This window comes from Metopolophium dirhodum, chromosome 5, assembly GCF_019925205.1.
Source record: "Metopolophium dirhodum isolate CAU chromosome 5, ASM1992520v1, whole genome shotgun sequence".
Classification (NCBI taxonomy): Eukaryota; Metazoa; Arthropoda; class Insecta; order Hemiptera; family Aphididae; genus Metopolophium; species Metopolophium dirhodum.
In genome coordinates this window covers 7,806,048-7,833,434 of record NC_083564.1, presented here as the reverse complement: position 1 = coordinate 7,833,434, position 27,387 = coordinate 7,806,048, and the positions used below count along the sequence as shown (strand labels likewise).

General features: G+C 30.9%; 1 protein-coding gene across 3 annotated transcripts in view; it reads right to left on the bottom strand.

Annotated features, from left to right (window-relative positions):
* The window catches only part of LOC132945448 (serine-rich adhesin for platelets-like), a 265,662-nt gene that overhangs the window by 94,268 nt on the left and 144,007 nt on the right, over positions 1–27,387 (bottom strand). For all 3 annotated transcript variants that reach the window (XM_061015194.1, XM_061015196.1, XM_061015195.1), the window contains exons 4-5: positions 24,972–25,139; positions 824–939 (exon numbers count right to left, since the gene is read on the bottom strand). In XM_061015194.1, coding sequence (XP_060871177.1) covers positions 824–939; positions 24,972–25,139 — 284 coding nt within the window. The remainder of the gene's footprint in view (positions 1–823; positions 940–24,971; positions 25,140–27,387) is intronic.

The window sequence follows — 27,387 nt, the reverse complement described above, 5'->3', positions numbered from 1 at the left end:
TCTAGGGTTATTGAAATTTGTTGCATTCTTGATTAATTGATTATACGAGTTAATGAGAAAACGTTAATTAAAACATAATATTTTCTACGCTCGACTTGCGCTGCAGCTGTATCGGGTGAAACTTTTCCGACTTTCGACATTTTTGTCGATTCGCAATATTGCTTTTTTTTTCTTTTACAAGGATGAAAACTAAATAAAGCGGGCGTAGGTACTCTAGCTATAAAATAATTAAACGCGATGAAATATGTTGGATTTGAATTTTTAGATTACCTATACCACGGGGGCTTCCGCCGTGCATTCACATTATTATATAATGACTGAAGGGCTGAAGACTATAATATAGTATATAACCGTCTTATTGTTCAACGTCATGTTCATACACAAACTTTTGTGCTCGTTTAAAGCTGTTTCGAGTTTGACTATTGGGAAGGGGAATAAGGGAATATTATCGTTAATAACACTCCTGCCTGCTTACATAGCCGACGGTATAATATATAACGAGTGGGTACGCCGGTTGAGTACCTTTTAGTCTGCAAATAATATTATATAATAATAATATTAATATGGGTTTGAAGGTTTCAAACGTTATTACAGTTAGAAAGAAACCACCTTGCTCAATATTATGCTTTACTGCTTTATGCTACAGCAATATTATAGTGATTTATTATTTTCTATTGCTTTTATTTTTCTCGCATTTATGAATAACCAGAGTGAAATAATGGGTCCTATATAAAATTGATTCATGTATAGTGCTGATTTTGCAGTTTCTAACCGTAAATAAATGTATAAATATATTGCAAAAGTATATATAAGTAGTACTTACAATACACTGCTGGGGACCCTGTCTGTTGGGAGACATAGCTTTCGCCACCGGTTTTGACCGCCTCGACATATTTAACTTGCTCAAATCTGCTGACTTGACGTCTTCCGAGCTGCCAACTGTAAACGGAGAAACAAATAATTAATTGTTATTCTAAAACTATACCTATGATCAGCTATAATTTCGAGTGTTTTTACACAAATTTCAAATAGTGTCATTACACTAGATAAAAACTGTAGCATATAAGTAACTAAAGTTGTATATATGTGACATTTCAAAGTTGTAACAATAACTTAATTTAATATTTTGATTTATGAAACAATTTTTAGCAAATATATGTTATTGTATTAGAACGATATCAATGGATTAATTGTTTAGTTGATGTTACTGTTTTCAAATTTTAAAAATATAAATATTTTAAAACTCATTTAAACTCATTTTGTGTATTTAACTTAATTTACTAGGGATAATTGATAATAATAAAATCAGATGAATCCCAAAAAGAGTAAAAAAAAATTAAGAACTATAGGTATTGGATAATAATTTTATTAAGTGCGATTATATCATAATAATTATAGTATATTCCGTTCGTTTGGATTTTAGGCATTATTATGTTGGTATAAGAAAACTACATCTTATGTGTGCAGATGGTACATTTTGATTTGACGTTTCCGGTTAATTATTACATTTTTAACCGACATAAAATTATCGCTATCGTCATTAGTTGCATTTCGATGACATGTTATAATAATGGTCATTTTTCGTTATAGACGGCTCTCGTCATCTCCTTCATTTAAAACTCGGCAGAGTGCGGGTAAGTGAGTTGGCCGTCGTGTACCGCCGCACCCGCACATAGACAGTCAGAACCGAACCCACCCGGCACCCACACACACTCATTACATAGGAGAGATCGTATAATCCGCTCTGAACGAAAAACCGTCGGCAAACGCTCACTCCCCAATGGTATTTGCGTCGGGAAATCGTCAGTTGTTGACAGATAGAGAGAGAGAGAGAGAATAAAGACTGTATAATAATGTAGAGAGCGGAGACGTTTGCTTCGACGAACCGCGAGCGTATAATATACCCTCAGCTTCCGTGTGCACATAATAATGTATTATTGTGTCTATATATATTAAACGCACGCACGCACGAAGGAGCGCCGACTGAGTACTACGAGCGTGTATTATGATATTATATAAATAATAGTGTGTGTGTGTGTGTTTGTGTGTGCGTGTGTGTGTGTGCGTGTGTGTGCGTGTGTGTGTGTGTGTGTGTGTGTGCGCGCGCGCGCGTAATATTTTCTTTCACGTTTACTTAACCAAATGTTCACATCGTTCCCGGTTGACGGCGGAAGATTTAACTCCACGTCCCACCGCGGCGGGTATCGCATCGCGATTGGCAACGAATGCGTCGACCTCGCAAAGGAGACAAGCAACTCTGTAGGGTATATCGCGTATCGGTGTTATGACTATAACGTATCGTAGGTACAAGACCGTCGCGAATTCGGCTTTTCTATGACATAATTATATGATATTTTGCCATCGGTTCTCCGAGATTAAACGGGCGTAGTAATGATGAGATACGGCCAAAACGCGAGTGTTGCGTAATTATCAGAATAATAATATAACATGGAAAATACGTGGTCCAGGAAATGATCAAAGACACGTCATGAAGTCTCGGCCGGGCCAGGGTCTACCGCGGTTGCTTCAGAGATATTAGTTTCATCATAATATTATATTATATAATGGGCTGAGCAGATTGCGTTTTATATCGAGTTGGAAACGTAATACTTTATAACTTTAAACACATAATAATATATCAACTAAATATACATGTAGGTACAGCGCATATTTTACACGTCGTAGTAGGTACTTTTAACAATATTATGATAATATCGTATAGTCCTAACGTTAATTCGGCGACGTATCGCCGCCGTATTCGTTTTTGCGGTGACGTTGACAAATTATTAAGAATTAGTACCACTACGCGGTTCATCGTTCTTTAAATCGCACGAAATACACGAAGACGGCTTGTGTTGCTGTATTCATACCGAAGCTCTCTAAAATCTCAAACGTGGGCAAATAAAAGGGTTGTGTGTATTTTTGCGCGATGCTTACATTTCACATTTGTACGACGGCGACGATGAAAAGTTTGACTTGTTTATATACGAGCCGAGATTAAACCTAATATTTGGGAAACTAAATTTCATCTGTAAACTACAATAATAATAATAATAATAATAATATGAGCTCATCTCGTTTCGAAAACGAGTGTGCGGAAATCCGAAATCGAGTAGTAGCTCAGTATACCGGCAATGCTCATTTTGATTATTACGTCGAGCATTTCAGCTTTACAACTATAGTTGTATATATATATTATATATACAGTTCTTATATACACACGTCGTGTAACGAGGTAATGTAATATTGTTTCGGATAACCACGTCCGCGGGCGCGGACAATAACTATAATAATATAATAGTATATCGAGCTCGTAAAATACACTGTCGAATTGCGAATGTATTCTCTCGTTTGAGGAGAAAGGACCAACATTAAACGTATCTGTATAGCTCATATTATGGCTGCACAACTGAACATGCTGTATAATTAAGGGTGAACATCAGATAGAGGTAAGTAGGCAGGTAGGTAGCCACGAATGTGTTCATAAGGGGCCACTATTTTTTTTACCCCTTTCTGTTTGCAGGTGAACTCATCCCGTCACACTTCCCCTTATAATAAATATGTTGTCGGCCGATGAACATTATGATATCATAAAATCTTGTAATTTAATTTGTTGTATTAATTAATTGTATATAATTATACGTCACGGGGATACAAATTAAAACTGAGGTGGTGAGTTCACAGGGTCACTTATTTTTCCTATGGGTCCCGGCCCCCTAGACCCTCCCCTCGGTGACGAGCCTGTAAGTAGCTGAGGGTGGGTGCGAGCTATTACGAGGAAGTGATAGGAACCCTGTACAGTTATTGCGTCTAGGTACGTAGTCGAGTAATCGCGACCGGGGATGCCGTCGAACGAATCGACGGCATTTCGTGCTGTCGTCGCGCAAACGGATATATTTATTTTATATTCGCATAAAAGAAACGTAGAGAATTCAAATGAGAACGCCACCGCCGTTGTTGTCGATTATTTTTTAACAACTTTTCACGCGAACTCAAACACATCTCTCAATTATTTTAAACGCGCAAATACTTCACGTCTATGCGTCGTCCACTTTGCGCGAGAAAAACGGTAAGTGTTATATTATATATATATAATATGCACGTGCGTGGCACGACCGTAGTTGTCGGCGGTACTTAGTGTGAAAATGTCTGTTGAACACATTGCTGCGAACTTTAACTGCGCTCCGTTTACTTTCTCTCCCGTTTTTTTTTTTTTTTTTATAGCACTTCTTCCGAATCTCATCAACCTTTTTATGGCGAATTCATTACGCAACGAGTTTCCCGAGTAATATATTTTACATTTGCTCGTTTATGCCGCTGCCGCCGCCGTAACAAACGTGTGCACCAATCCTAGCTATATGTACTGGAAGCGGGAGTCGTCGTGAGCGGGAGTGCAGGTTTTCGGGGATGGATAGTATAAATTGTTCGGGGCTGTAGTATAGTACCTACGCCCCGGGAAATTTCGATTTATGATACGCGCGCGGCCGCTGCACGATGGGGGGGGGAGTGGATATATTATGTGTGAGCGTACGGGGTTGCCGCGGTGCGGTGTCAGACTGTGAAATTTTATGGCCGTCGGTAGCGACGACGGAAACGTACGATATTTATATATAATATATATATTTACATACCTAATCTATGTGTGACGTATTATGTATATATATATGGTGCTGACGACGATGACGACTATGGATAACGACACGGAAAGAGAGAATTTTTTTTCTTTTATTAATTGGCTCGTATACAATGCAATACGTTTTATTCGATCATTATTATAATACGATCGATTACAACCGGATATTTCTCATGTTTCCGCGGTTCCTATACGCATCGGTGCAGTATATATTTTCACAAGACAAAATAAATCGTCATCGTGATAAATAAACTGCGCACCATTTCGCGATTGTGGTGTGAAAATGCATAGATAAATTATATATTGTTCTCAGTATAGAAACATAATATATCGGATTGATACATCAATATTTTCCAAACCTTTAGCTAAAGGGTCAAGGCTACAACGACAATATTATTGTCTTGGACTATGTTACCAAATATATTTTATGCCATTTTTTTTTGGAACGAAAATAACATAACTAATCGAGCGTAGACGGTTTTTACCGTAACACCGTATTTGCTATATTTATTTTCATTATTATTCTACGAATTCAAAACCGTGATAATATATCGATTTGATATCGATGCAATATATTCATAGTTAGTAAATGCATAGAAATCAAGTGTAAACTGTATAAATGTATACATAATACATATAGGTACTTTTAAAAACATGTAATATAATATAATGACTTCGTAGGTTTTTATACCGATATTTATGTTAAAAATCAACCTTGACATTTATATTATATACGCAAGCATATTATATTATACCACGCACTGCAATATTATTGCATATCGCAATAAAAAACTCAATTATTATCAGTTTTGACGGTGACATGATACAAACCGTTTTATAATATGAAATACTCGTGTAATTTTATTGACAGTCAATAACTACAATGACCTATTTCGAACTCAAAAATATTAATAATAAAAAAGAAGCAATTCATAAAACGTCACAATTATATTATTACTATTGTACGAGCGTCTGATGAAACTTTAATTTGCCCTATTTATTATTTCACATGTTAAAACTGCAGTAGAATAGCAACAAATTGTCCGATTGAAATCTTTGTTCATTTTGAAATGAATAGAATGACGTATATGAAATAATAAAACGTATTTCGAACATAATAGGTAGTTAGGTTTATGGAAGTGTAACAAATAATTATTTTACTACTGCAGTACAGATTTAAAGTTATCTATAATGACTATTCCTGCAATTTTAGTATATCAATATATAAACTTAAATTGGTTGATTTCGATTATAAACGTATACAGTATACACATATTATATAATATTGTACACAGTATCTACAGGAGGTTTTTTTTAAATTGTTTGTGTAATATTATACGTCGTAATATTATTATACTCATGCCCCGTGATGTCTGAAGATCTACAAATTCAAAATTATCGCAGACCACTGCACAGCAGTTTTTAAGTCAAAGTCGGGGGCTGACTTTTTGTTTTCTAAATTGAATCTAACTCGAAAAACGCATCATATTATACACCTAATCACTATTAACACGACGCACATATTATAATATACCCATACCTGTGCGTTTAAGAGCGACAACTGCAGCGGAGTGCGATTAAAAAACCCACTGTGCGACACAGAGGATTATTTTCCCTCTGACAGTATATATATAATAATAATATCATATTATAAGCGTATAATTTAATAATATTATATATATATATATATAAATGTATACATATATATAATATATATATATATATATTTATATATTATACGGACCGTGCCTTACGGTGCGAAACACGCGCACAATGCAATGTGCGGTATATATTTTAAAAGATGTCTATACACGACTCGCCACCCGTCCACAATAACCGTTGTACGCCTTCATTTATGGCGCTCGTAAAACCTCTCTTTCTCTCTCCGAACACTGTGCACACCTAGTCCTGCCTTCACGTAGTGGTAGATGGGAGTGTGGTGGGTAGAGGAGTCGTCAGCGGCAGTTTCACCGTTCGTTGTATATACGTGAGTACGTGTGTGTGTGGGTGTACGGACAAATGGTGGCTAGTGTTCCAGATAACGTTTTTCGGGTAACAATGTTTTTTTCCCGGCGAGAAAGTACGTGCTCTCGTAAAACAATAGGGCTTCATCGGACTTCGCAAAAAGCTTCGGTCCCGAGAAAGAAATATATATATACACGCTCGCGCGCGTGTGTGTGTGTGTGTGTGTGTGTATGAACGAAAAGGGGAAAAAAATAGCACTCTCTATATATATATATATATATATACACACACACACACACATAAAACGTATATATATATATTGCATTATATTTACGATGGGACACGGAGCGGGGAGCGGGGAGGGATTGTAGATTATATACGGTGCTGTATGTGTAATCGCGTGTTGTTGGCCGGAAGATTAACGAGCCAGGTGGCTGGAAGCGCGTGGCATAACGGATATATTATTTTTCGAGATATGACCCGGATATGGGGGAGAAAACATAAAAATGAGATGCGAGAAAAAGCAGAGGAAAAAAATATATCGATATGACGGCGGGGAACAGTAGGGAAATAATATCGAGACGAAATAATAAAATAATAATATATTCGAATTTCGTCTTCCGTGAATTTCATTGGAATTCGGAATATTGTATAGGTATATAGTGCATGTGAACGAAACGATACGAAAATGATTTTATTGTTAATCATCTGCCGCATTCAACTCACCGTGAATTCAAATATTATAATATCATACAAGCCACGACGATAAAGTTTAGCGAGCATTAGTCGAGTCGTAATTATTTGGAAATTGTATAAAATATGATGTTTAAAATAACTATCATAAAAAAAAACCGCTCAAGACGTAATATTATTATTATTTCAACAAGTCGAATTATTTTATAATTATTATTATAAAAGCTGTTTAGCCGTTTGGACGAAAAAGTTATAATAATATAGTCATAAATATTAAAATAATATGTAGCATACGCAGTCGTGAAAACGAAAACGTAAACAGATAAAACTAGGTCCACAGTTTTTTAAGCTCTGCATCGCGTATGATGATAATAATATTATGTACCTACAACCTGCCTACCTATATTGTATGATATATATTTGTCTCGTCGACTTTTCTAGCTATATTGATCGAGCACGTTAATGAATCGTCATCACATCTGGACAGAGAAGAAGAAGAAGAAGTCTTTCGAGTTATCGTTCAAAGGGCATTCATCAAGGGCGCGACTTTTTCGACACCATAAACGGTTATCTTGGCTTCTCTATACAGATGGTCTTTTGTAAAACTCTATCCGCTCTCTTATTTTCTCTATCACTCTCCCGGTCCGCGCAGTATCTCGAACGAGATCTGCTGACTGAGCTACACGGCTCAGTCCATTAGTGTAATTTGTTTTAGTCGGGCCCCTCCGATTCGCGGAGAAATAAAAGAACTTTCCGAATGAAAAAAAAAAATAAAATATATATATGTTGGGGACGAAGGGTAAGAAACTATATTACTGGACTTTGGAACTTTTATCTCATTCAACCGATCGGAATTGATTCGGACCTTCAAAGGAGAAGAATGCCAGCCTTTAATACTCTAGTTTGATTTGAATGACCGTTTCCTTTGGCCGATTCGTCCAATGACGTTTTTATCCGCTTTCGAACCAAGTTCTTTTGACTTACGTTGGGGAGGTGGAGGAACTCGGAAATAAATGTAAGGGGGGTATATTTTTTATATATATTATTTTCGTTGGGGAAAAAACACAATTTTTCCAATCCCGACTGCTGTAGCAGCATAACCTATAACGATTTAGTGAGTTTTTACCGAGCACATGACCATTATTTTTATTTCGGTCGTTTAGTTTATCTGATTCGAATATTTAGATAAAGCGTGTATTATGTAGTAGTATTGGGTCTTTTCGTTTATATAATGTCCAGATTCATATCGCTGAATAATAATAATAAAAAAACACAAACACACAGATATGCGTTTTGATTGTTATGAACACTCGTGTGTGCGGCGCGGGTTTGAATTAGAAACGTCATACGACGACGATGTTGGGAGTTTTTAGAAATGTTTGAAAAGATTTATTGAAAACCTGGGAAATCTCCATTCACCGGAAAAGGTCTTGTTCGCGTGTGTACAACAGTTCTTACAGTTTGGGCTTAAAGCAGCGACGACAGCGCAAGATTTAAGCGTCGCTTTTAAGTATCTTTCACAAACCACATAAATCCTGCAGCACCGGAGCAACGGAAACTTTTAGGTTCGTTGCCTCTGGAACTCCGAGTACAGTGTTCTCAAACATAAATCGCCCCGTGGCCGTAATAACGTGCATCTATGTATACGGTATCTTTAGGATCAAAACTGGGCCAGACGGCAGACACAAAGGCGTTTTTGTTTATATTTTGTCGTGTTTATGCATTCGCGGGTGGGTGTTAACATATATAATATATATAAGAATCTTGGATATGTTTACAATTTTACATTTTATAGCCTATAGGACATAATATAGTACCGTTTACAAATATATCAACTCGATCCAATAACTTGTTTACTCTTATAAACATCTCGATAGACTTAATGAATCGATACATTATCCTATGTTATTATTACGATGTATAATAATCACCAAAGTCGTACCCACATTCATTCTACAATATATTATATACTATTGTACGATTTGTACTCATTGATCGGTATTCATGCATTGCAATCGAAAAAAGAAATCTACCATTATATTATATTACACTAGGTACTTTATCATAAAATAAGATCGATCGGCGAAGACGTTCTCAATAGTTTTTAAATTAAAATTTTATTCGGGACTTAGCTTTATTATTTAGTTGTTACAAATATTAAATATTTGTTATATTTCGAAATTAAATCAACGAATTGTAGAACATGAACATTCAAAACTACAATATTATTTTAATGAATTTGACTAAACTATCGCCATTGTATTTTGCTTTATAATATTAAATATTGTTTGAGTTTAATTACTCAGCTGTTACGTAAAAATAAATATACTATTTTAGTATTTTGGCTGCTTCGAAATTCACATAATTTAACAATGATCCCATTACGTTCGTTGTGTATTTATCGGTCGGTATAACTACGCCAGAAAATGTAGACATCACTTTGTCGTTTATTTTCTACAATGTACATGGGAAAACGTCAGCTATTTCAGCATTCGAACTTTTAAACTCGACCCCAACAAGTTTAACTCACTATTTTGGCCTAAGAGAAAACATTTTCTCGCGGTCTTTAAAATACAACATCTCTTTCAAGTCATCTAAAAATACAATTGTTAAAAGAACTGTGTACACGGTATACTAATAACGGATTCAATTAGGTAGTTGTGAACACTGCTATAAAACAACAACTGAAAACAAATTCTGAATTTTATTAATATTTATTTTCGTCCGAGAAAACATTACCTAAAACGAAATTTAAATTATTGCGAGTAACTGAAAATAATGATAATTAGGGCACAAAAGAGACAAAAATATATTCATACCATTAAATAAATAAATTAAAGTTTAATTTAAAAATAATTTAATTCCCCAAAAATGAAGACAAGCTTAAGATTAAGTATTAATTCTGTTTTCTTAATATTGTAAATTTTTGAGTAAAAAAACATTCGCAAGAGGAAAATACTGTAATAGTATTTTAATTGCATATACTTGACTAAGCAATTTAAATTGCATACATCTAAGATATAAACTATTATTTACAAGACTTCCACGAGGTATTTTTAATAAATTCTCAGAATCAACTAATTTTAGTGTAATAAAATATTTCATGTTTAGTTTAAAATTACTTATATTATTTTAATTAACACTTATGAAGGATAAAACGGATTATGATAAAAGTTTTAATTTTGTTAGTTACTTTTTAATTTATCTACGTTTTTGTGCAATTCTAAAGAAATACAATATTATATCATGTGTATAATAATAACTTTGATAATATACATATGTATAGCATATTCCAATATTTTTAATACCTAACTTACTTTTTTATTAATATAAAATTAAGTATGGAAATTAGCGATACAATAGAATTTAATATTACAAGTGTTCAATAATATTATAAAAGTATGTGAATAATGAGTTCTCTCATGCAAGCTCAAAGCAATATGAAGTTGTATAAAAAAAAATAATACTGGTATAGTTTTCACATGATTTTTTTCGTTTCAATTATTAAATTATTATTATTATGAAAATCCGAGTAAAAATTTAATTAAAAATACAATAATTGTTAAAAGATAATAAATAAAAATATTTTAATAGTGGATTCGTGTACAGGAAAACAGCTAGGTAGCTGCTCTATAACACAACAACAAATATTATGGAGGAACTGGTAAATATAATTATAATTAAATAACTTAGGTAGGTAACAAAAGTAAAATATCGTTGGTATATTATTGTTTAATAACATGTTAAATTCAGTTGGGAGTATAATAATATTTGATATTAATATATGTAATTTAATGAAAGTGATTTTTTTTGTAAGAGTAGGTACAAAAATAATCGTTTGCTTGATAAATATACGCGTAAATACGATAAGGTCCTTAAAAAGAAAATTGAAATGTACATATTCGTTTATTGTAAACTTTGACAAATAATTATTTTAAAGTTTTTTTTTTCATATTTATATATTATACAACACAAGGACTAGTTATTTGACGCTAATCACTTTTTGCTTACGACAGAATGTGTGTGATTGTTATAGATTGGAAACAAAACGGTTTATAATCATCGCATTATGAGATAACTTTGAGCTGACCTTGGGATACTATAAGTACTCGTGGTAACTGTTATGTTTTTTTTTTTTTTTTATCAAACTGTGAACCTTCCTAAAGTAATATGTTGAAGAACAATTTTTTAGATTTATTTTAAATAGGTAAAGCTTGGAAAACTTTGTGATGTTTCCCTTTATGATGTTATATTATAATGCTCAAAATTAAAATATACATTTTATAAAATATGCATGGTAAAAATTACAGCAAAATAACGACCACCTTAATAAAATATTTATTTTAAAAATTACTTCACCATAAATATTTTAGTTTTTTCACCATTTTTTACAGTTATGATATTATGTTTTCTTGATAAAAAAACTTGACTGTTAAATTTAGAATGCGACTTTTTTAAAATTTATAACATAAACGTCATAATAATATATATCCGAGTTTAGTATTGCTCCTGATCAAATATATAACGGATATTGTAACATAAAAACATAAACACATAACGTATAAAATATTAACTGTTTAAAAAATCAAATCACAGTCTTATATGAATAATGAAGGATCCATAATCGGATACAATTATGGATTTTTAATTATTTATAAACAGATTTATCGTGTGATTCATGCAGATGTACAATACATATTATTTTAATATTTACTATACATATTATGAGCAGACGTTAAATTGAAAAATTGTATCGGTGAATTTAGAAAACCCTGGGGTACGCAATATATGGTATGGACAAGGCACATAATATAATTTATATTATACTTATTATAATAATATTATTATAAGGTCAAAAAGTACGTCCGTAATTCTATTAAATCCACGTATATCGTGAAAATGTGTGTATTAGGTTGTTCATTTTCATTATGATGGTATTTTCATCTATGCGTTTTAAAACCGTTTTTTTTTTTTTTTAAATTTTTGTTTTTTGTATTTTTACTTCTATAATATTATTATTATTTATTATTTTTTTATTTATAATTCCGGTTAAATATTGATGTCCAAAGCCTATACTCTCCCCCGTACCGCAAAACCAAACGACAGGGGTTTAAAACGTTTACATTTATATCTATATAATACTCTTGTGTGCGTGTGTGTGTAAGTGTGACTGCGTATATGAGTGAGTGTGAGTGTGGAGTAGGTATACGGTATAGACATGTATGTGTATGCGTGGCCGTATTTCCCATAGGGGAATCACGCCGGTCTCGCTTAATTAAATATATTCGAAAAAGCATTAATTCTGAATCCGGACTTTTACGTAGCGCCTCGACCGGTGTGCGTATCACAAACGCTGCGGCCAGTTCCAAATGCATATTATAAAGTCCCCGACATCGATATAAATACAAATGCCCAATGAATATAGCAATTCACTTTATTTTACTTCGTTTTTTTTTTTTTACTTTTCAATTTTGTGACCCTAACGAGTCGATATTTGTTTTAAAAATGCATTGTACCCGTGGGCATGCGCACACGAGTGTGACGCGAATAAATTATTGTTGCGCCGAACAAAACTTTATGTTTTTTGTTCCTCCACTGCCCCTAAATAATAGCCACGGACAAAGAAGAAAAGAACAAAATATATGATGCAGGACGCTTCAAACAAGGGAAATATCATAACACAATAATTATAAAAAATGCTTAGAACCATTAGATTTTGTGAATAATATGTTATGCACGCATAAAATATGATGTTAAATAAATTATAAACATTTCATTAAACATTTTTAATTAAGCTCATCTCATAGCATAAGTCACGAGCTACGTTAACATACAGTATACCTATTTGTCATAAATAAATGCAATTTTTGTATAATTGCGGAATCCAACAAATACATAAATATGGATTTACTTAACATATTATATAGATATATATAATTTTCTTTAATAGATACATATTTTGACTTTTTTCATTGTTTTAATAAAGTGTATATTATTGGTTTAAAGAATATTTTTATATTTTTGAATATAATATAATATAGGAACACTTTAACACAGGAGGTGCTATTGGATTCCAATGCGGGAAACACTTGCATTCATTTTTTCCGAGGGTAAAACGCATTAATTACAATGTCCAGTTGGAAAGTGGCTCCGAACTGGCGGGATCCAGAAAAAAAGGATTTTTTTTCGTTTTCGCTTTTTTATTTTTTAGATTAAACACATTTATTTAACATAACCACTGACGTTTATTATTTGATATTTAAAAAAAAAAAAAATTAATATAAACTATTTATAAACAATAAATGCCCGCAGCAAACTATAATGTACCACCGTTTTAGTTTACCTGAACTGAACAGCAAACACGCATTATAATACAATGTGGATTTGGACCGAGGTATTGAATAATAATTTTTACTTTGATTTAGATAGAATATTATTATGTACGCTGTATACACGCATATACAAAATATGTATCCATATAAAGACAATTATTATAATAATATCCATAAGTAAAGTTTGTCGACAAAACGTATAATATTTGTGTGGCACGCCGCAAATGTTTAACTAATGGATTTTATCCTTCACACGTAGGTGTATATAATATATATACACGGATAAACAAAAAAATCGGTCAATTTGTATGGTAAATGTTATTTTACAAAAGAGATAAATTCACGTAAATTGATTACAGCAGCGTAGGTAGGCGTACTTCCCCTTTTCGCCCTGTCGTTATTTTTCCGGGCAAGCGGGTGAAAAAATTAACCACAATAATCGTATTCGGGCTTATGTCGATCGGATTACACCCGACATTTATCCATCTATCATAATTAGTCCTGTTCGGGACGATTAAATACGCAATGTTGCACGGGGTATATATGTATATTTCATCGAAAACGAGCATTCCGGAATCTCACCAAGACTTGTTCGCTCCCTGCAAAATATCACGGGATAGGTACAATATCCATCGAGGCGCGTTCCCAATTATTGCAGTTTATTCAGAAAACAGAAAACGTTTAATATTTTATCAGAAACCACTCTCTCCTTCTGCAGCGGACAAAAATATGGGATTTGAGAAATATGCGGGAGTTTGGGAAGTTTGTTATTGGAACATTGTAATTTGCAAGTGAAATTCTAATTTATCGCGAACCATCCGCCATAATGAAATATAGGTTACCTAGTACCTATTTTGAAACATTTGAAACTTTTTATTTTTACATTTGTTTAAATTACCTACATACAATTTAATTTTCATAACGCGTATTGTGAAGTATTATAAATTCAAACTGTGTGCGTTTAAAATTGGTGTACTATACTACATAGTACATAATATACTGTTTAACTGATAGTATTTGTTATGGCAATGGAATAAAAATGTTTAAATTAAAAATTTGAAATACCAACAATAATCGTTCACCGGAAAAATGTCAATAAGTGCAAAGGGATTAAAATGTTATACATTCAGAAGAATTATACATTCGACGGAAACACGTTTTCGATGTAATTGTATGTTACACAATAATTTTAAATGTTTACCATTGGATATACAATAGTGACACAGTGGTGGTTGCCTTAGTCGTGACACATTTAACGCAGGATAAAGGCTTATTCTGACTAATTTATGATATTATGCTTCGTCATAAAACGAGGTTAGAATTAATTAACCGTCTGCAGGACCGTCGAGTCCTCGACAATAGTTAGGTACTATCTGCAAAAATTACGTATTAACACGACAGCACGGTTAATAATATTAACCCTTTCGTCTGAACAAAGGTCAACAACAGCCGAAGTGGTATTTTTATTCTTCAAACATAGGTATGTATTTGTTAATTTATCGAACGGTGTAATTATTCGTGTTAACACAAACGTGGAAATTAAAATATGTCATTACAATAAGTAATTTTCAGTAGGCAATATGTTTTCTTTCGCATTTCAAGGATAGCTGCGTAGTGCATAATAGTTATTATAAATTGTAATGAATAAATTAGACTGTACATAATAAAAAAAAAAACATTTTGACAAATATTGTTTAAAAAAAAATCGACGTTTTATAATAATATATTATGTATTAAACAAACGGCAATCGAAGGTGAAATATTTGCATTTTTTAACGGCTCGATATTCGTTATCAATAAATATCAAACCGTAGAACGCAGAACGAAATACAACAAAATTACATCTAAGAGGAACACAAATAATTACCGTACAAAGTTGTATTATTAATTGACAGTCTGAGACCACCCTGTCAGAAATAATTGATGTCGGTCAACTAAAACTATTTTCGATAAGTTTTCTGCAGATAGTACATTTTGCCAAACTTTAATTATTGTTCTTCGTCTTCTCCCCGAGACTCGATAAAGATATTTTTAAATATATATATATATATATCAATTTATATCCTATATACTGTCTTATACGATGTAAAAAAAACTGGGGTAGTCCCTCGGCAGCTGTATCGTACGTTACGTGTTCTTAGACAACGAGTGATGCCGGAATGTGTTAAATTATAATTCAATGAAAAACCATTGACAATATGAAAAACGATTTTAAGCGGAGGCGGTGTCAGTCCATATTTTATTCCTAAGAATATTAAAAACTGTTAATATTAGTATAAGTCAATTTTTTGCATTTAGTAAGACAAGGTAAGTGTGGTAGTTCATAGAATATATTATATTTTCATTAGCTGTTATAATATCGTTATGTGTTTTTTTTTACATACTATAAGTCAAAACTTTAAAGTGCATATTACACTAATGAAGTAAAAAGTTTAAAATTATTATAAATTTTTTGAACATTTTTCTGTATTAAGTCCCTCTACGATTAATATTTTTCAAATTACTATATAATTATTATTAAAGTCGTTAGGGAAAAATCTTTTTTTTTCGTATAAAAATAAATACCTATAAAATAATTTTGTCGATATGAGAATTACAAATGTCTGTATAAAATGGATTTGAATTTTAGATATTTTTAGAATAATTTGAAGAACTTTGTACTAAATGTTCAAGCCATTAATATTAAAATAAAAAATTATATGAATACTAAAAACTACTAAAAACTAATAAATACTAAAAACAGTTTTCGAATTTTATTAGCATGATTCTTAAGTAACAACATAACAAATACAAAGTACAAATGCATATGGAAAAAATGTCTCGTTAATTTTAAATTGCTTTGATTACAAACTACAAGATGGAACCTTGCTTTCAATTTTAAACATTTCTTTTTCGACATTTATAGAAGCAAAACTTAGATTATAAATAACGCCAATTAAATAAATCATGGTTACTTTGAAAATGTTTAATCATAAAAATGTTTTTTTGATAAATTAAATAATAAGTAATAACTTTAAATTTATAAAAAATTATACTCACTAAATTTTTAAATTGATTAAGTTTGACTTTTACAAATAAATATCTCAACATTGGATTTTTTACAAGTTTATATATTTCATACGATGCATGCTTAATAGTATATTTATTATTTTATTCACTTTGTGCTAGAAGATAAGTGATATTTTTAAAATATTAACAGTTTAAAATGTTATTATCATCTGTAACGTGTGATTATAGTATGTTATCTAACCAATAATATATAGACAATAGTATTTGAAACTCAAGAAAAGGTAAAATATTTCATGTTAAATTTAGTGAAATTTAGTTTGAATATAAAGTGAATGGTATTTAAGTTACTTCATATCGATGTTTCTTTGGACATTTGTGTATTTGTATTATTATAAACTGACACTACTATTTATTTTATTTCAGTATTGTTGTTTATTTCTTGGCTTCCAACCCCCCCCCCCCCCCATCCACCGTTCATGGAATATGGCTCCTTTAATACATAAAAACGTACTTAATGCAATATGTGATCTCGATTTATATTTCTTCTTATATGGAGTTTCGGTGATTTCTTAGGTTTGAATTATATGATCAACGACATCGTATCTTAGAATATTTTATTGGAGAAACTACGGTACTATAAAGACGTTCTGTGTATATTAGACGATAAAACGACGTATTGGCGAAAGCAATATTAATGATCGCTATCTATAAGAGCATTTATTCCACATAACGTTCGATCGTTTAATTAACCGGAAGTAAAGGGGGGATGAAAGTTTAAATGGTTTGGAGGTATTAAGGATATTCATTTTCATACTTCCGACCGAAAGTTTAAAGTCGATCAATAGCAAATTGGTCCTGTGCTGCTGATCCCAAGATGAATCCGTTTTCCAAAAACTAGTAAAACTATTTCGAAACGAGTTACGTTTTATAGAAACGAGCTCGATCACGAAAAAATCTTTTCAATATTTTAAAATGTTTTCTAAATAATAATTATGAGGTAGGTAATTGTTTTAATTAGGTACATTGTTGTTAGTACTATATTATATTTTGGTTTTGATCAAAGGTTCGTAATAATATTAAATTCAATGCATCATTATAAATTGCATAATATACCTATATAATATATTGCATATCATTTGAATGCCCAATCTCTTACGTAACTAATTTATTTGGGGAAACTGCTTTGACATATTATTATTATTCTACATTTAAAATAAAGGACAGTTTCATGTAAGCACACAAGTTTCCTGAAATTTAGAGTAACTGCGAAATAGGTTAGGTTAAGGCGTTCAATATACGACCATGCGCTGTCGGGAGTCTAAAGGGCCTATTTATTTCCGGTCGAAGCTATAGATCCTTGTAAACTCATACTGATGGAAACTAAAGGACTTAATTATATTGCCTCGGAGTCTAGGTTTCATTTTATGTATAATGCGTGAATAACTTGGCCATCAGCTCCTTTAAAGTTCATAAAAGGATCGAGGAACAGACCTTTGTAACGTTTTCCGGGTAAATGCAATATAATTTTCTACTCAAAATATTATGTCAACTCGTTATAATTAACGATAATTATTCGAAAAGAATTATTGATAATAATACAAAACTCACTAATATTAATATTGTCACATTATAGACATGTTTTCCTGGAATTATTTGAGGATATATGATTATTTATTTTATCATATTATTATATACAGGTTAATCACTTGATATATGAGTACAATGTAGAATTAAAGTTTAGCATATTATTATGATCACTTTATAACTTACTAATGTGGTTATTTCTATACGAGACTAAAGGTTAAGTTATCATCGACTAAATATATATAATTACAAAACTGAGTAGACTAAAAGATTTTAATATTCGGCATAGAAGTACATTGTATGCAAAATGATTGTATTATTATTATTATTATTTTAGATTCTGAGTGTATTGATTTTACAATGATGTGTGTTTTTTTATTTTTTTTTGTGTCTGTCATCACCTTTTAGGACAGTAAAAGTGCTTGGATTTTCTTCAACAGTATCTTTTCTGATAGGAAAGTGAATCTAGTTGGTACTTTTCTTGGAGGGGAGGGAGTTGGTTGGTACTTTTCAGTAGTTTTTAAAAGCGCCGTGAAAAATAAAAGAAAAATTAAGGAAAAACGGGAATTTTTACACAAAATCTGTTTTCGAAAAAATCGATTTTGGTTTTTAGTGCAACTCTTAAACACATGACCGTAGGTACATGCAATTTTGACTGAATTTTTATATTAGCATTTTTTATACACCATAACATTTTCCAAATATTTTGACTTATTTTGAGCAGTTTACGGACATTTTCAGTTTCTATTTTCTTTAGTTTTATTTTCTATAGTTATCAACAAAATTTTATTTGTTGGGTAAATAAGCGTGGAAATTTAATGCAAGGCTCCTGATATATTGTTACAATAGCAGTTGAAAAATATTTAAAAATACATAGGCACAATTTTTTTTTATAAGCATTTAAAGTTCAAATTTAAAGTTTAATAATTATTTTGTAGTTAAAAATGTATAAAATGTTCAACTTTTATAGCTATGGATTGAAAATTTAAAACAAGGCTCCACGTAATAGGTTATATATAAATTACTTTATTCATAATAATATCATCAAATATACTTGGTAACATCATTGGCTGACTGACCGTTTTCGCTCAGAATCTTTTTTTTTATACAATAGTATGATATCATTGAATTCAAATTTAACACCATCCATTACAGTGACCCACTTGCAACCTACTGTACAGCAGAGCGACATCCACTAACCCACTTTTTTTAAATTATATGTACAACAGTATAATATTATCATGTCAGTCAATCAAGGAAGTAGGTAGTGAATTATTATTTTTGAAGAGATAAAAAATCCGTGGAAAGCTTAAATTGTTTAAAAAAAATTATGATTATAAAGCTAATGACATTTTTATTTGAACTTTTATTTCATACAAATGGACTTTCAAAGAAAACTGCTTATTAATGTAATAAAAGAAAATACTTGGCGATAAAATTCATCTTTTGATGTTCGATCAACTTTTTAATAAAATCATATTCAAAGTACTGACAACAACAAACTCTTACAGTAAGTATAAACATTATTCTCAGTTATGAATGATCTTCATCGTAATAAATATTTAATAAGTAATAATATAATTTTATATAAATATCAGGCTTCACGCGAGTGATAAATAATTTTTTTTTCCAATTACTATTTAATCAACTGAATTTATTTACAATTTTATTTTATACATTTTGTAAAAAATCTCAGAATTAACGTCAATGTGAGAGTTTAATTTTCTGGCGTATAAACATAGGTAAATATAAATATTCTGGTTTTCCCCACTATGGATTACATGACAGCACGGATTTTGTTTTGTATGATATCGCGTTGCTGAATAATTTAAATTACTTGAAATCGTATGCTGTCAATTCAAAATTCCAATTTGACTACAAATGGAAAAAAGTATGACGTGGTAACTTTCGGTAACTGAGAAGGTGTCTTGTAACAACTCTGGAAACTAATTTCCCTACTGATAAGTGGAACATTCAAATAAAATGTGCACCCTCCCGTTGGTTTTTCTCTCATGACCAAAATATTTTTTCCTTGTTTCTGGAAATATATTATCATATTATATACAATTCGTAGTCACTTTTTGTTTTAAATCTTTCAATTCTACAGTTCGATGAACGGGTTTAGCAATATCAGTTTTAACTATACTATGATTTGGATACTTCCGTGGCGTATCATTAATTTCGGTATTGCAATATATTGGATATTTAAAAATTGATATCTTTGTTGAAAATTTGTCTTTGAGATCATCTATTATCTTATCGAATTATCGATATCGTTGCTCATACGTCAACAACGTATTGTGTAATTTTCTATTTGTTTTAGATAAAAAAGAAATAATGATATATTTTTAAAAACTGTTGACTTATAAGTTAAATTCCAATTTTTTTTTGGAATAACGCATACAATAAGTTTCGATAAAAACACCATTCTGATTTTTTAAATATAATAATGATTTGTATTATTAAAAGTGCTCATACTCAGTGAATTTTAAAATTAGTTGTAATCTTGCAATAAGATAATGTCAGGAATTGTGTTATGTGTTTATGGAAATAATAGTTGGTTTCGTTGTGGTTCAATTCACAATTATTATTGTATTATATAGTATGTTCGCAGCTCGTCTCTCGTGGACCAAAATATAGCCGTTTCAAAATCAGATTCAGTCGTGGTTGTTGTCTAGGCTATTCCTGATATTTAAACACGATAAAAGCCCTTCGAACAACGTAGGTTTCCGAGTCGCTAAACTCGTCGGTAATCATTGTTTACCGTTTGCCATTAAGCTCGCACGTAACCTAAATAAATCTGAATAATCCGACAATGGACTCAAGTACCTGTCTGCTGTTCTTCACCCCAACCCACCACCCGGCAGCTTGCTCTGGCCCACCTACGGTTGTCGTTTAATTAAACTAAGACGTGTTGAGTGCACAAGAGTATATACATGTATATGTGTCCCTTGTTCCATTCAACGTGACCTGTTTTCACACAGCCCGTTTTATGTACATAGTACATATATAGGTCCTACCACCAGCGCGCTGTACCGTTGTAGAGTAGGTATCTTGTTTTTTTTTTTAAATTTTATTACACTATGGACCTACTAGTTTTCTTATTTTTTTTTCCATCCAAGTTTAAAATTACATTTTGTATTAAAATATGTCTACGCATAGTATTGTCGACGTTAATTAATATGTCACTTTTAAGTGACTTTTTCTGAGCAATTTTTCTAGTTAATTTTTTTTTTTATTGTGAATATACACGTCAAGTACCCAGTCATTACGTTCCAAAAATACTAAAAATGTCGTCCACATGTTGCTATATTATATTTGCACTCAACTATTAATTTAACCATAGGTACATAATCTTAAAGTTTGATATAGTTTGGTTATAATTTTAATAATTTATATTCATAACTATAATAGGTATAGGTAAGACACGTAACGATAGAATTTCTCTCCCACGCGGGCACTAATAGTAATATAATGGAGAAAATCTTAACTTTCACAACATTTAATACCATCTAAATCTATAAGCAGAATATAAATGGAATAATATTGTTGTTAATAGTATAAATATTTATAATAAACAATGATTCTAGTGAAAGATTAAATTAGCATTATAGCATATTAGCATTTATAGGATGCATTATCATTATTTCTTTGATGTTTTAAAATTTACTATTCATAAAAATCATTATTAAGAGTTGAATTATATGTTTACACGGAAAGAATAAATAAATAATATGTAGCATATTATTTATAATAAGTTATTTATTTTTAATGATTAATAAAGTAACTTTTTTATCTGTAAATGCGATTAAAATAGTAATATTTTTGAACATTTTATTTCAAAAAATGTGTTAACAGACAATGGTACCTACCTATTATTTCAACACTTTAAAAATCACCTTAACAAATTTAAAGGACTATTTCAATATTTTCACGTCAAAAAATGAAATGTCAATTACAATTATTTTAGTATTTATTAAATTTATTGATTATGAATAAAACATAATATTGTTTTTCTGAAAACGTTGATGGTATTTCATAAATAAATATACATTAAATGATAACTGAATAAATGTTTTTGAAACGGATGTGATTTATTTGTTCAAATCATAAAAGTTCTTGAACAAACCTACACTTTTATTTGTTTTTGTTACGTGTTTTTTATTGGATTACAGGAAGTCCGAAGAATCAAATACGTCGCTTTCGTTTTAAATTTCAACTATTTTCATCAACTACTTCGACAGCCAAATAAACAAATGCCAACAGTTTAAAATTACACACACACGACACATGCACATCAAAATGCTTAAAGGTTTTTTTTTTCGGGATTTGAAATCGTTTTCCTGTCTACTACGGATTCACATCTCCTTGTATATTACAGTGTATATTACAAATCGCACACTTTAACCAATATGTCAACCGTTTTTTTTTTATGTTGTAGTCTGAACGAGTATCCAATAAACTGTTGACTGTAAGGGATTACCAAAACCTGATAATATTAATAAAAAGTGTTATAGACTATATTATATCAGAAGTATAGTAAAAGTTTATATTACACCCTGAGCTTTAATAAAGAAAAAAAACAATGAAATAGTTGCTTGTTTGACACAATATTATTAAACCGAACATAACGAATCATAGTTATTATTGTTATTTGTATTTGACTAAGCAATTTTAATGTTATACCTATGTTAAATTGTTAAGTACACTTGAAACGCGTGTAGTAACTGATTTTTTTTTTTTTTAAATAATGATTATTGCCTTAATTATTGAGTACTAAAAATATGACAAAATATTAGAAAATAGGTAAAATTAAAATATGTATCGTTCCATGAAAAAAAATTGCAAAAACTAATAAACTAATAATTATAATTAATTTGTTTACATTTAGAACATATTAAATAAGTAAGTTGAATTTATAAATGCATCAATGTACATTTAGGTACCTATACATTTAGATATAATAAACTGTTGTTTTAGATTATAGATATTAGATATGGATAGATAAATATAATACCAGCAGTGTGTACGCTTGCAACCAAAAATGTAGATTTCCATTTAGGATGAAACGAAAAAAAAATAGTTTGCTTTAAAATAGGAAACTGTGAATATTGGATAAGTATGTTTCTGATAAATTATATTTGAAAAATTGTTGTATCGCGTTTTATTCGCTTTAAATAATTAATATTATAAATTATGCTACAAAAGCTCAAATAAGTTTTAATTTATTTCATTACCTATACCATAATATGCTGAACGACTAATTAGAACGATTTATTTTTGGTTTACTAGTTTACAGCTACCCATTGGTTTTTGTGGTTGATAATCTAATCAGAAGGTATTAATGTGTTTGGTCAAAAATTAGATGCTGAATTTAATATTTTGTTTTGTGACATTGTATCTTCAATAAGTTTTCCCTCCATAAAATCTTTCTGTTTAGAAATTCTGGCGTCGCAGGTCACCTATTTCTGTAAAAGGGGTGTGTTTGAGAGGGTTTCAGTATACATGCACATTTGGCAATATCGTGAATTATGAGTTTTTGTCCTAGAATGGGGCTAAATCACCGCTGCCGCCGTCACCATGGTGGGATGGAAACTATTAAATTACGCATGGGCTAAGGATTCGCGGGGGGTGTGTTAAGGGGGTGGGGGAGCAAGGTTGTTGGGCGCCAAAACCAAAACTTTCCCCAAATTTATTTATCGTTCCCCCGGCAGTTGTTTTCGAGCTATACGTATTTATTGTGTGTGTATGTGTGCAAGAGAGAAGGGAAAAGTGGTGTAGAATTTACTCGTAATCAAACGCACCGGGTGCACTGGAGAGGTATACAGTTCGAAATAAAAAAAACATATATCAAAGTATCCCCAGAAGTCGTAAAAAAAACTCGTAATTTCCAAATACTGATAATGTCACAATATTTATATTAAGTTGATGAAAATATAGGCATTATATAAATTGTATATACCTACTCTAAATATAAAAATTATGTATGAATTTCAATCAAACGGTGATAAAAAAAATGAACGTTTTAAACTCACCCATGAAAATGTCATGTTACATAATTTAAAAAGTATGAATAAAATATCAACTTGGGCAATATATAGATTATATCGATTCAACTATAAAAACTTGATTCCGCTATTAATTTATTGTATTATATAAATACAATAAACTTCAGGAATATAATAATTCTCATGGCTTGGGGATATTTATTCATTTTTCAATAAACATGATAACATTAATCATAAATATCTAACATCATATTAATATTTTTTTTTTTTTTACTGCACAATGTAAGTGTAATTACTTACTAATTAGTAATTTTTAGATAGCTATTAAGATTAAAACATACTGCATTGTACTTTTACAGAACCAGAAACGCTGTAAATATCTTTGGGAAACAATAGGTTATTTGTCTACTATTGCTGTTTATTTAGAGAACAAAAATATAACATAATAACATAAAAACTGTAATGCAATTGTTGTATTATTTTTCATCACTCGTTGAATTTTTCTTTTAAATTCTTTTTTCTATCATATATATTATAATAACGCCCAACTTGACAAATGGAATAATTTATATTATAAGAGTACCAACAGAATTTCGCAGTCACAAAGTAAACATTTTCTACTTATACAGGTAATATTATAAGAATACAGATTTACAAATCTTTCTACGGAGTAACCAGTTATTTTTATTAATATTTAATTTTTAAATGGTTGAAATATTTGCTAAGACAATAAAATATTCACATTACCTGTGTCAGACTCATTGACGGGCATGCCTATGCTGTTTGAGTTGTCGTTGACTAGAAAAGACTCAGCTGTGGTATTAGCCGTAAACGTTTGTGGTGATAGCGTGAGATCATGGCCGTTGTCCGAATCGAAAAGCTCGAAACCAGGTGAATCTGTGCTTTGGCCATCACCTGTAAACATATGAAAACTGTTTGATTAAAAGCATCAAAGTACAATAATATTCCTTTTATTATTGAGATAGTTAAATATATTTTTGATAAATACTACAGGAAATGATAAAACAGTCTTAGTGTACTTAAGTATTAACTAAGTAAGTTTTTGAGTTAACACACTGTAAAATAAAATATTGTTTTCTATACTAATTATTTTCAAAATTATTAATTATAATAAAAACTATAAAGTATAAATTACATTTTAATACTAAAATTGTTTTAAACTATTATATGCATACGCAGCCCATCAAACTTTGAGTTAATATTCGAAGTTCTGGTTTGTGCATACTTAGTGAGATTGGGTATCAATAAAACTGTTGTGCATAGATTTCCCTACATATTGAAGTTTGTAAGTGGTGGATAGGGAAAGTTGTATATATAATGTATTTGTATTACTAATGACTTGACCTTGAAAACAAAAGTTTCCATGATTATGTGTGTTAAATGTTAATGATAGAATAATCTGCAGATTGTTCTTCTCAATACATAATGCTACTGTAGCCTACATAATACATTATATTTTATATTTTATATTAAAAGATTGCTTTTGGCTTTGGAGAATTCACCATAAGTAAACAAATAAACAATATTTTGTGTCGCTAAAATAAAGAATTATTATTTTATTATTTTAATTATTATAATAAAATATGCATTACCTACTTATCTAAAATAATGAAACGACAATATAAGTTATTCCATTTACTAATTTACTAAATTAAATGTTCATATTATTTTAATTAAAATTACTATCACGGTTTTTTTTTTATATTTTTACTACAAGGGATAAGCATTAGTTTTTTTATCACTCTTATCACAATCAAAATTAAAGATATTTATAAATTTCTTCACAATAATTCTTTATATTATAAGACGTAATTGGACCATTACTGTCACTTGTGACCTACTCACGTGTGATCCCTCGACCCCACTACATATCAACGGAGTACGGACTACCGACACAGAACAATACGGTGACGTCTGATTATGCTGATTTGCGATAAGATAAAACCAAGATTAAAGTTATATTTAAATCGTTATATATTTTATCGTGGGTAAAACATACTAATTTCGATTAGCTGTTATTTCTATTGTTCTGTGCACGATAAAGATACTAAATTGAAGACTAGAATAAGGAGACCAAATTCCGCTTTTGATAAAGTCCCAAAATAAGTCGCTGCTCTGCGTACGTTAGGGTTGCTACTTTAACCCGCGTGGTATACGGATTATTCATGTTTTTTGCGTCTTTTGAAAAGTATATGCATTATTTTGAACCATGACCCACTTTAGATTTTATAGCTTGTACGATTACTCATTTATACATGTGTATAAGTGTATATATTAGAAACATTACGTTATTAAAAACCTTCTCCTGGCAATTACGGACATCTTAAAAAAAATTTGAGCCAAATCGGACCAGCCGTTCTCGATTGATGAGGTAACGACATTTTTCACGCTCCATTTTTATATTTATAGATTTATTTTTCACATTTTGAAAAATGTGGCGGCACTGATGTAAAAACGAGCAAACTAACTATAAATATTATCTAATATTATATCTAAATTAATATTTACAGCATAATATGTTGTCGTTATAATATTATGTCATGTCGTTATAGAATTGTGGTTGTGTATGCGCGTGTGCGTGTGTGTGCAAGTGTGCGCACGCGCGTGTGTAACATTTACAAACATTTGTCGCAGTAAAAACATTTCATTTAGACGGTAATCCTAAGTACGTTTGGTTTTGATATTTTGCCAAGTCTCTCCGGAGACACTATTGTCTTCCGAGCGAAATCATTGCACTGTGAGTGAGTTTATGATTCAGCGGTATTTCAGAAACTGCGCTCCTTTACGCCCGACGAGGAACCACTCTCGGTGGTGTACATTATTATTATACACGCCGCAGTCTCCGTAATATAATAATAATAATAATACAATATAATAACAATCAACATATTTCAGCATCGCTCATTATTTGATAAAATATGTTTTTATTCCAGCAGAATATTCTGTAGGTAAGTTCTATACGAATTCCAGCGACCCAGTACCATGTATTAAAACGCTCATAAATCCTGTGCAGTCGGGTTATTGGCATTGAAGGCGTACCAGCCAGTGTGTACACTATAATGTATAATAATAATAATAATAAATAACATAATATATATTATTTATATATTAGAATATAACCCTACACGTTACATATAAATAA